At 38.3% G+C, this 12,420-nt stretch overlaps 1 protein-coding gene across 3 annotated transcripts in view; it reads right to left on the reverse strand.

The window, feature by feature from the left end:
• ASPM (assembly factor for spindle microtubules) overlaps positions 1–12,008 on the reverse strand; it is a 63,133-nt gene extending 51,125 nt beyond the window's left edge. For all 3 annotated transcript variants that reach the window (XM_032317746.1, XM_032317747.1, XM_032317745.1), the window contains exons 1-3: positions 11,696–12,008; positions 10,125–10,268; positions 6,836–8,336 (exon numbers count right to left, since the gene is read on the reverse strand). In XM_032317746.1, the coding sequence (XP_032173637.1) occupies positions 6,836–8,336; positions 10,125–10,268; positions 11,696–11,989 (1,939 nt within the window). In that variant the 5' untranslated portion in view covers positions 11,990–12,008. The remainder of the gene's footprint in view (positions 1–6,835; positions 8,337–10,124; positions 10,269–11,695) is intronic.
• Positions 12,009–12,420: the final 412 nt, after the last annotated feature.

Below are 12,420 nucleotides of genomic sequence, written 5' to 3' on the forward strand. Positions count from 1 at the left end.
CTTTTTCCTTCTACAGTGGTGGAGGTTCAGTAGTTGTGATCATTTGGCTTACAAAATCTAAATATTTATTATCTGAACCTTTAGAGAAAAAGTTGGCTTAGTTTTGATTTAGAGGAATTACAAATCTGCACCAATTGCGAAAATAAGGAACACGGTCACATTGTGACATATTTATGAGGTTATAATTTCTTTGTATTTGAACATTTAAAAATAAAAATAAGAGGGAAAAGTCCTCATTCTGAAACACCAGAGAAGCGAGTACCTACGTGTGGAATCATTTTATTCTGTGGGCATCCTTTCCTGGAACCATCTCACAGCGCCTCATCACTCAGAAAGTCCAAGTAAAGTGCGTCCCTTTCTGTGCTTCCAGGACTCCCTGTGCATAGCTCAGTCAGAGGACTGAGAGCAGCCTGAAGATAGGAACAATACCTTTTCTCCTTGTATTCACAGAACCTCAAACAATGCATAGCACATGGTAGGCACCTTACCAATACTGAATAAATATATCTTGGAAAATGGACTTCTTTCTTTGCTTTCCTGGATTTGCCAGAATAGAAAGAGTCACTTATTCTTAGTGAGTGTTACCAAGCTCTCATATAAACTCATCAGTGAGATACTCAATGTGTCCAATTTTCTTTAAACCCTTGCAAAGAAGCCCAAGTAGGTGGCCACCTTAAACAAACTCATCATTCATCATTTATTGTGCACCTTGCAGGAGATCAAAACAGGTATAGGTATGTTCCTTATACTCAAAGAATTTGTTATTTGGTCAGATAATATCTATAGGAAACAAGAAATACAAGCAAAGAAATAGTGTTAACATAGGAGAAGTTATATATAGTGAATTCAGATTTGCTTAGGGAACATACCTCGAGGGAAAGCCATCAGGGAGTTAATAAAAGTTGACTATAGTACCTGAAATAAGTGGAAGATCTGAATTTGTGAGAAAACAATAGGTAAGAAAGTTAACGAGAAGATACACGGTCAGGAATAAGACAAGGATGCCCACTCTTGCCACTTTTATACAGCACAGTATTGGAAGTCCTCACTAGAGCAACTGGGCAAGAAGAAGAAATAAAAGGAATCCATATTAGAAAGAAAGAAGTAAAACTGTCATATTCATAGATGAAATATTAGACTCATGGATTTAAAGAATTAAGTTGTTAAAAATGTCCATACTACCCAAAGCAATCTACAGGTTCAATGAAATCCCTATTAAATTTTCAATGGCTTTTTTTTTAAAGGAATAGAATAAATTGTCTTAAGATTTCTGTGGAATCACAAAAGCCCCCAAATAGGCAAAGCAATCTTGAGAAAGAAGAACAATGCTAGAGGCATCATACTTCCTGATTTCAAACTGTATTACAAAGCTGTAGTAAATAAAACAGTATGGTATTGACATAAAAACAGGCACACAGATCAGTGGACCAGAATAGCGAGCCCAGAAATAAATCTACACATACATGGTCAATTGTTTTACGTTCAAGGGAGGTAAGAATATATAATATATACTCTCTTCAATAAATGATGTTGGGAAAACTGAACAGCAACATGCAAAATAATGAAACTCTACTACTATGTTATATTATGCACAAAAATCAACACAAAATGGACTAAAGAATGTGAGACCAAAACCCATAAAACTCCTAGAAAGAAACACAGGCAGTAAGCTTCTTGACTAGGTGATGAGTTTTGGGACTGACACCAAAAGGAAAGACAACAAAAGCAAAAACAGCAAGTGAGACTACATCAAACTACAAGCTTCTGCACAGCAAAGAAAATCATCAACCAAATCAAAGGTAACATACCGAATGCGAGAAAACTCTGATGGGGGTTAATATTCAAAATATAGAAAAAGTACTCAAACAACTCAATAACAAAAAAAATTCCCTAAATAATCCAAATAAAAAGTGGGCAAAAGATCTGAATAGACATGTCTCCAAAGAAGTCATACAGATGGCCATCAGACATATGAAAGTATGCTCAACATCACTCATCATCACTAGGCAAATGCAAATCAAAACCACAATAAGTTATCATCTACACGTGTTAGAATGTTTATAATCAAAAAGACAAGAAATAGTGTTGGCAAGGATGAGAAGAAAAGGGAACCCTGGTGCAATGTTGGTAGAAATGTAAATTGGTACAGCCAATGGAAAACAGTATGGGGTTTCTCAAAAAATTACAACTAGAGCTACCATATCAGCAATTCCACTTCCGGATATTTTTATGAAGAAAACAGAAACACAAACTCAAAAAGACACATGCACTCCCATGTTCATTGCAGTATTACTTACAATAACAAAGATATGGAAACAAGCTAAGAGTCCCTTCAATGGGTGAATGGATAAAGAAAATTATATATATATATATAAAATATACACACACACACACCTTGAGGGGATTATGCTAAGTGAAATAAATCAGAGAAAGAGAAATACCATATGATCTCACTTATATGTGAAATCTAAAACAAAAACAAAAACTAAGCTCATAAATACAGAGCACAGATTTGTGATTGCCTAAGGTGGGGAGTGGTGGGGGTGAGAGGAGTCAAAGTATAAACTTCCAGTTACTAAATAAATAAGTTATGGGGATGTAATAGACAGCATGATGATTAGTTAATACTACTGAACTGCCTATTTGAAAGCTGCTAAGAAAGTAAATCTTAAAAGTCCTCATCACAAGAAAAAAAATTGTATAACTATGTATGAGGTTAACAACAGCAAAAAAAAAAAAAAAGATAAATGGATGGAATGACACGACTAGCATGGCGAAGAATGTTGTAGAATATAAGCTAGCAGGTTGGCTACATAGAGGTCACAAGAAGACAACCTTAAATGGTAGGATAACAAGACTGTAAATAATCTGATAATAGCAGAGAGCAACTGAAGGTTCCTGAGCAAGGGAGTGGGAAATCTAGATGGATTCCAATCACTATCATGGGTCGATGCCCAAAATGAAATCCTTATATTTACCTGTTCCTTCTCTTAAACCATAACAGTATAATAAAATACGGTAGAAAGAATATTTACTTTGTAGTTGGGGAGACCTGAGTTTAAATTACAACTCTATTTTAGTGGCTTCTGTGATCTTGGGTAAATTATTGGCCTTTTTGAATATGACATGAAGGAGTTAGAGAAGGAATTCACTCTAAATAGATGGGACAATAAACTTGAAATACCCTGAGGACAGAGCATGTTTGAGGATTCAAGGATAACAAGGAAGCCAGGGTGGTAGAAGCAGAGTGACCAAGGGGCAGAGAGATAAATGTTAGGGGTGGGGTGGGGGGAGGTGGGGGGTAATATAGATCTTACAGGGCCTTATACATCATTGTAAAAAAGTTTGGCTTTCAGTGAAATGGGAAGCCATTAGAGTGTACAAAACTGAAGAATGTCAGAATCCAACTAATTTTTAAAGTATTACCCTCGTTGCTATGTGGAAAATAGACTATATAGAAGCCAAAGGTGAAAGAAAGATCTATTAGTAGGCTCTGCAATGACACAGACTAAATCAGGTGCCACTGGAAATGGTGAGAAGTGATCAGATGCTGTACTTAGAAGAAAGAGAAGATAGGATTTGTTGATGGACTGAATTTGGAATCAGACAGACTAAACTTACAAAGAAAAGGTCGGAGAGAAATATACTTAAGGACATTTATAAGGTTTGGACCTGAGATGAAAGGTCCCAACAGGAAGGATTGTGATGGGAATGACATACCAGGTAGGTGTATCATGGGAGAAGGGACAGCAAAGGTTTGGCTTTGGACAAATTAAATAAAGATGTTCACTAGACAGTGAAGACATCAGTCTATAAATTAGAGGTCCATCCTAAAGGAGGCCTCCATGTATGGGTAGCATTGCAAACTAGGAAATGGAATGAGATCACTAAGGGAATGAGTAAGAGTATGAATATAATAAAGGGGGATGCCTGGGTGGCTTAGTCAGTTAAGTGGCTGATTTCAGCTCAGGTCATGAACCCTGGGTTCTGGGACCAAATCCCGCATAGGGCTCCTTGCTCAGTAGGCAACCTGTTTTCCCTCTGCCTGCTGCTCCTCCTGCTTGCGCTGACAAATAAATAAAAATCTTAAAAAACAAGTAAGAAAAAGTATGAAAAAGAGTCAGTAACTAAGCTTTCACTTACTCCAAGATTTAGAGGTTGGGTGATAAAGAGCACTCCACAAGGAAAACTGAGAAGGAACCAGTAAAGTAGGAAAAGAACCAGGAGAACGTCGGGGTGGCAGAATCAGGTATTCCAAGAAGACAGAGGTTCAAAGTATCGAAGAGTTTGCTAATAGTTCAAGATGAAGATTGACAAATATTTATCAGATTTAATAGTGTGGAGGTATTATTAACCTTGACAAGAAAATTTCAGTAGTCAAAACCTGATTGGAGTGGGTTCAAAAAATAAGAGACAGAGTAGAACACCTAATTCAAGCAACTTTCTAAATGAGTTTCTTACATTAAAAAGCACCTTTTAATTCAAGTATCATGTTTACACATAAAAGTATATATATCTCAGTGAACAATGACAAAGTGAAGACTTAGGTTCTTCAAAGGAGTCTTGCTCAAAAGAAAGCAGAAAAATGGAGCAGGGGCTGAAGGAGGTATAAATGGTATTAATACGATTCTGTACTTTTAAAAGATGGAATAACAGCATATTTGTATCAGAAATGACTCAGTAGGAAGATATGGGAGAGAGAAGACAAACACTGGGTAGAAGGACATAGGATCTGCCGTACCAGTGAAGAGTCTAGCTACATCGAGTGCATAGACACTTCATGTTTTAGTAGGTGGGAAGAAAGTAGTGGACTAAACACAAGTACGGGAGGTAAATGTTGAGTGTGTTAAGATTTTCTTCGATATTTTACTGACTCAATGAAGTAGGAAGCAGATCATCAGCTTAGACAAGGTTCAGAGGACAATCTCTGGAGCCTAAGTGCCTAGGGTCGAATCCTAGCTTTATCGTTTATTACCTCTGCAATCTTGGGCAAATTATTCAATTTCTGGATGCACTGGTTTCCTCATTTTGAAAATGTTGTATTGATAACAATTATCTTGTGTGATATTTTGTGTCGTGAGTATTAGAGGGGGTAATAGTAAAGCACTTACAACTGGATCTGACAGAAGACATGTTCAATAAATATTACCTATTCTCAATCATCAGAGAGGAGGAAAGAAAAGTGCTAGAGGTTTCAGGAGAAAAGAAGGGAGGGAAGAGACAGTGTGTGGCAAAGTGATAAAAGTTAATAAATCCCAAAGTACAGCCAAGAGTTAAGGATGTACTAAAGGTTTATGGTCATTAATTTAAAGACCAACCAGCAAGATTGTGGCACAGAGTAGGTAGAGTTGGATTAGGACTGGAATTTGCTAGACAAATACAATGAGGGGAAGAGAGATGAATGGAATGATCATGTGAGTTATAGAATCCAAGCTGTATAAGTAGGAAAGTAAGGACATGTCAGAGTGAAGGCTGCTGAAACCATGAAGGATTAAAGGCTTATATGTGTAGAAAGGGGAAAAAAAATATTGGGAGTTGGGTTTGTAGAGAAAATGATAAAATCATAAAAGGTGATTAGAGATGGAGATATTTTTAGGACTAAGTATGTTGGAACTAAAAGGCAAGGAAAGATCCTATATTGGAAAGATCCTATAAGGATTTTTAAATGGTAAAAAATAATGATGGTAGTTTTGGAGAAGACAAATGAGCCAAATGTAAAAATCTTGAGAGTAATCTTTCATTATAACAAGGAGGAATATAGGTGAAAGAGAGTGAAAAATGAACTTCCAGCTGTTCTGTTGCTGTTTGCTTTCTTTTCGTTTGTTTTCAAGGAAAAAGAAGAAAAAATAGTCTAGATGTAGATGTGAGAAGGAAGGTGGACCACTATCCCATCAAAAGGCCCACGGTCAAAGGAATCGGAAAGAAAAACAGATACAACTTAAGAGGGTTGCCGTGAACACAGAGGTTTTCAGGGGAAAGCCAGGTTTCAGCAAGGTAGCAGAAAGAGGGAATGTTTATAAAAGACAATGCTAATGAAGGACCGTGAGTTCAGAGGGCATAGACACTTTAAAGAGCTGGAGAGATAGAGAAAATGTTTCAAATTAGGGGATGTTCAAAGAGAAATGAGATAATAAATGACAGAAATGAGATGTGTGATACTTCCTGGGAGTTACAGGATTCTTTTAAATTATCTGCTAAATAAGTAGTGTGATTTGTTTTCCTGCCTGGACCTTGACTGTCATGAGGTAATTTGGGTTAAAAGGGCATGATGGAATTAGTCCTAGTTTTGATGCAGCCTTGACAGCAAGGCTGGGAGTAACAGGAACAATGATGTTTTTCCCCGAGGTATGACGAAATCTAGGGCCCTATCTTCAGTCTTAATTAAGAGCTAAGTAAAGGCTGAGGAAGAATAATGTCAGGAGGTACACGGGGTATGCAAAGCCTCTTCTGCATTTTCTCAGATGGTATGATGGGGGCCAGGCACATGACTGGATATTCCAGTCAGGGCCTGGACTAAGATGAGACAAGTAAAGTACTTTCCCTACGTATAAAACTTGAGGATGTGCCAAATAAGTCTCTAATCAAGGTAAATATTTTAATGCAGTTTTTAAAATTGAAATTAATGCAAAAAGATAATGAACAAAATATCAAAGTTGCAGTAAGAACAAATCAAAACTAGTTTAGAATTTGGCTCCATCTTCTACTAAGCAAACTGGCAAATGAAAAGTTGAACTTAATTCAAGCTTATCAATAGGAAATTTACTAAACCTAAAGAAATGGCAAATTCACACCCTGTGGATATACTTTCATTAAAGATTTTATAAACAAGACTCACCCGTCTTCTTCTTCAGGTTTAATTTCTCTCTGTTCATGTGTTTTGAGATGGGCATTATCACTTTTTTTGATTTTTTAATAGTTGATGTTTTAGATTCCACAGGAGAAATATGAATTCTTTTGATTTCTTGTACCTCTGTATGTTCTGTAATTCTAACATTTGCGTCATCCCTGTCTCCCTCACTCTTTCTTTTACGGGCAACTAAAGTGCTCTTTGAGGGAGGAGTTATGACATTTTTATAACTCTTAGATTTATTGAATACTGGATCTATAACTGGAAGACAAGACTGAAAATCATCTTTCTCTTTTTGATGATCTGTTACTTTTTCAAAGTCACCTGCTACACTGTTGAGACATCTTTTTGCCTTCGGTTTATTAGTTTCCTTTTGGTTCTCTCTGGTACAAGTGGGTTTCCGTTTAGTAACAGTAGCAGAAAGTATTGGGCGTCTTATAAGCTTATCATGGCTGTAACTAGAAACATCCTGAATTGTAGAAAACTTGGATCGATCTTTTGTAGACTTGTTAGGTCGATCTTTTGTAGAACTGTAATGATTTGACTTCATTTCTAAAGCTCTGGGTTCTTCAAAAATAGCTTTGGGAGATTGTGAACCCTGACCTTCAGGAATAAGAGGTAAAACTCCATTTGTTCTCTGATCTTGAGGAGACTGTGAGAATTGAGAATTTTTATTTGATAATGGTGATAATTTACATGTTTGCTGAGATATACATATATATTCCATATTATCTTTTACAAATTGATTTGGGGATAGAATTGGATTAATTGTCTCTGATTCTAGATCCTGATTTAGTCCATAATTATCATTTACGAAAGAATCAGGACTTAAGATCGTCCGGTAATTTTCATGTACAGTTTTTGATTCCAAATGCACAGGCCTTGAATTATCTTTCATAAACATATCTGATGAAAGATATGTCATTACCTCTAGTTCATTATTAGCTGCACGGCTGTTATTTACAAAGGAATCTGGACTTAGAAAATTTCCTTGGCTTTGTGTAATGTTCAAAGTGGAGGAACAAGTTGGGGTAAGAGTAAGTTTATTATTCTCTTCAGTTTGGCCATTAATATTATTTGTGGAGTTAAAGGAAGTTTCATTTACAACTTTCTCACTAAAATTAAAATCTTCCAAAATGCTGGCACCTTCTGCTTTCAACAGTTCCCCATTTTCACATGCATGAAGAGATGTGTATGTTGTAGATCGACGTACAGAAAGAGGCAAGGAAGTCTCACCATGGCATTCTTTGAAAATGGGACTAATAGGTGATATCGGTATTTTATTTTCTTCAAGGATTAAATAATTGTTTTCTGTTGGGGAATGGCCTTCATTCATAGCCAAATTTTCACAAGCTTGTAGTGGGTTTCTAACTCTGTCAGCTTTTTGTGAAACACAAAATGTTTTGTTAACATTTTGAATACAGGAAATCTTCTTATTACTTGAAGAGGCTGACATTTTCTTCTTATTAATTGTATCCCAAAGACTCCTCTGCAAAAAATAAGCAAAACACACAGGTTAAGTTGACAGCTACTGAATATTACCTTTAAATTAGCAACATTATGTATGTTACCTTAAGATTTACCAAAATAATCTTGCAGAGGAGTTAAGATGATGGAGTAATAGGGGGAACCTATGCTTGCCTTGTCCCTCAAGCACAGCTAGATAAACTATCATTCTGAACACCCAAGAAACTGATCTGACGATTGAGAAACAAAATGCACAACTGGAGGGATAAAAGAGTTCACACAGTGGAAGGTAGGAGGTGCGGACATGTGATTTGGGGGAGAAAAGAATCACAAGTGCTGTGGAGGGGAGCGGGTGGTGGTTCAGTATTCACAAATCAATCAATGTAATATATCACATTAATAGAAGGATCAGAATGATATAATCCTCTCAATAGATTCAGGGAAAGCATCTGACAAAGTACAGCATCCATTCCTGATAAAACCCTCAACAAAGTAGGTATACATAGAACACCTCTAAATATCATAAAGGCCATATATGAAAGACCCACAGCTTATATCATCCTCAAAGGAGAAAAACTGAGAGCTTTTCCTCTGCAGACCCAAGACAGGGTTATCCACTCTTATCATTGTTATTTAACATAGTACTAGAAATCCTAGCCTCAGCAGTCAGATGACAAAGAGAAATAAAGGCATTCAAGTCAGCAAGGAAGAAGTCTTTCACTATGTGCAGATGATATGATACTCTACGTAGAAAACCTGAAAGACTTCATCAAAAAGTTGCTAGAACCATAAACAAATTCAGTAAAGGTGCAGGATATAAAGTCAATGTACAGAAATCGATTACATTTCTATATACTGATAAAGAAGGAGCTGAAGGAGATATTAAGGAATTGACCCCATTTACAGTTGCACCCAAACCCATAAGATATCTAGAAATAAACCTAACCAAAGAGGTATTCTGAAAACTACAGAACACTTAGGAAAGAAATTGAAGAGGACACCAAAAAATGGAAAAATAGTCCATGCTCACGGGTTAGAAGAACAAAGTTTGTTAAAATGGCTATACTACCCAAAGCAATCTACACATTTAACCCTAACCCTAACCCTAACTACCCTCTGACCCAGCAATTGTACCACTGGGTATTTACCCAAAGGATACAAAAATACTGACTGAAAGGAGCACATGCACCTCAAAGCTTACAGCAACGTTATCAACAATAGCCAAATTATGGGAAGAGCTCAAATGTCCTTTGACCGATGAAGGGATAAAGAAGATGGGTATATGTACACAATGGACTATTACTCCATCATCAAAAAGAATATCTTGCCATTTTCAATGAGGTGGATGGAGCTAGAGGGTATTATGCTAAGGGAAATAAGTCAGTGACAAAAAGATAAAAATTATGATATCACTCATATGTGGAATTTAAAAAACAGATGAACATAGGGGAAGGGGGAAAAAAGAGGGAGACAAACCTTAAGAGGCTCTTAACTAAACAGAACAAATTGTAGGTTGCTGGAGAGAAGGTGGGTAAGGGATGGGCTAAATGGGTGATCGGTATTACGGAGGGTACTTGTGATGAGCACTGGGTATTATATGTAAATGATGAATCATTAAATTCTACTCCTGAAACCAATATTACACTATATGTTAACTAATATAAAAATCTGAAACAAAAAAACAGAAAAAAGACTTCTCAAAATTTGAAACAAAAAAATCTGAAACAAAAAAACAGAAAAAAGACTTCTCAAAATTTTTATACATTCTTACTTTCTTAGAGTAAATCACAGAATGATTAAAACTTATTACCTTTTTCTTTTTCTGCTCTTCCGCATTTCCTAGTAATATAGCTTGGTGTTTCAGAACATCATTTACAAGAAATATTACAATCTCTCTTACTCGGCCTTCTTTTAATGGTGTCCAGTTAACAGAAATAACAATTTTTTCTTTAGGCTATAATCAAAGCACACATTTTCAATGAATATAAAAGTAGTGATGCATAATAATCAAAACATTATATACAGTTTAGAATACAGTAGATGATTACTAATTATTAGTCACCAACGCTCTACACCCTAATTAACATTTAACAAGTCGAATATATTTTCCTACCCTATCTAATTTCATTATAAGGGAAAAAACCACTAATAATAAGGTTCAACAAGAAAATAAAAATTATAATGAAATCTTAGTTGCATCTACACCCCACAGCCTGGCAGGAATTTGTCAAATGCAAAACCCTGACAATGACAAAACAAACTCTGTATCCACTGTTTTTCAGGGGGAAAAAGACAAGTTTTGTTTTAAAGGAGAACCCCTAAAACATCATAAACGGCTAGCTTTTCAAAGATAACATTTTTAAAAAAGTGAACTTTTACTCTGTAAAACAGTAAATTCTAACAAAATAAATTGAAAAACCATAAAACAACTCTAGGCCACATAACAAAAATAAAAAGTATTACACAGATGGAAAAAATTCTATCTTCTCATAGAAAGAAAAGCAGGCATTCATGAAGAAGAGGAGAGACCCCGCTTCTTATGTGTAACTGGACCACAGCTTGCACACAAGCTACGTGGACCTCAGATTAGAGCCTCTTCTCACTACCTTATGAAGCAGTTGTACAGACAATTAGACTCTCTCCGCTAATGGATTATTTTCAAACTGTCAGAGTTCACAATGGTAAGGCCACAGCAGTCAAAATACGAACAGAAATTCTGTAGCTTTTGGTAAGAGGGATGGGAACATTACTATGGCCAATGCAATGCAGAAAAGCGAGCCAGGTTGTTCTTGAAGCAACAGTTGTAAAATTAAATTTGATTCACCATTAAAACTGCACTGCAGCAAAGGGGGGGAGGAGATTAAGATAGTAAAGCATATGCACCGCCCATGCTTGTTTTTTTTTTTTTTTTTTTTGGTTTGTTTTTGTTTTTGTTGTTTTGCTGTAGACATATTCAGCCAAAACAAAGCTCACTATTTCACCCGCAAAAGTAGTTACCTGACTCTATGTGGAGTCAGTTTCCCTGATACATATGGAAACTAAAATGCATATTAAGATGACTGATAGAAAGCAATAATCCTTTAAAAGCTGCTCTAGGTTATTCCTAGCAATCCGAAAAATAAATAAATAGATCGATATATTGAAATTCTTCTAGAGATGCACGGTGCATGCGCGGGGATTGCTGTCACCGCCCAAATCAGCGTACCCATCTACAGAGCATGTGGCATAAGGACTAGCCCAGAGTCAGTGAGAAGGAGCTAAGGCGTCCTTCGTTTGTGGGTTTCTTTTCCAAGTCGTCCTACCCCCAAGCCCCTACCACAGGGGGCACAGGAGAGCCTGGAACGCGGGCGGGGGCGCGGGCACGCCCCGCCCACCACCTACCTGCAGCTGGAACCAGCGCTGAGAGACGCTGAAGCCCTGCTCGGCGGCCGGGAGGTGGGAGATCTTCACTTCGGCGACCTCTTCGTTAGGGTTGTCCAGGACCAGAGGCAGCGTCCGCGAGGCTCCCAAGCGCACATCTCCGAAGCAGAGGAAAGGCGACCTGCAGAAGTGGCTGAGAGACAGGACCGGCGGGGAAGCTGCCGCATCCTCTGCCCCGGGGCCCCGGGGCCCGGCCGGCGGCCTCCGCTCGGTGGGGCTCACCTCCCAGCTTCGCCCCACACGCCGGGTCGCCATGGCAGCTTCGAGACGCCGCCCGGAGATTCTGGCTCAACTCCCACAAGGTTGCCGGCGAGCGGGGACCCCGGCCGCGGCCCCGGGGAGGCGGCTGTGGAAGTCGGACAGCGAATTCACCCCCCTTCCGTTCCCAGTCGCCGACACGCCAGGAAAAAAGAAACAAACGCCACAGATTCGCAGACTCCAAAGGGGAGCAAAACAAGTGTGGCCCGAACCTCGGTTTAAACTTCTCGCCTCCACCAATGGGCGCGCCGGGGCGCCGCCGCTTCCTCAGAAGACCAATCAGCGCGCAGCAGCCTCCGGCCAATGAGACGACAGCGCCTTATTTAAACGACTCCGTGGGCCGCCGCTCGCTGCGTGAAGGGGGCGAAAAGCTTGGGGGAATCTTGGCGACACCCGGAAACCCGCGGTTTAGACTCGCAATTAGCTTT

Source organism: Mustela erminea, chromosome 17 (genome assembly GCF_009829155.1).
Source record: "Mustela erminea isolate mMusErm1 chromosome 17, mMusErm1.Pri, whole genome shotgun sequence".
Lineage (NCBI taxonomy): Eukaryota > Metazoa > Chordata > Mammalia > Carnivora > Mustelidae > Mustela > Mustela erminea.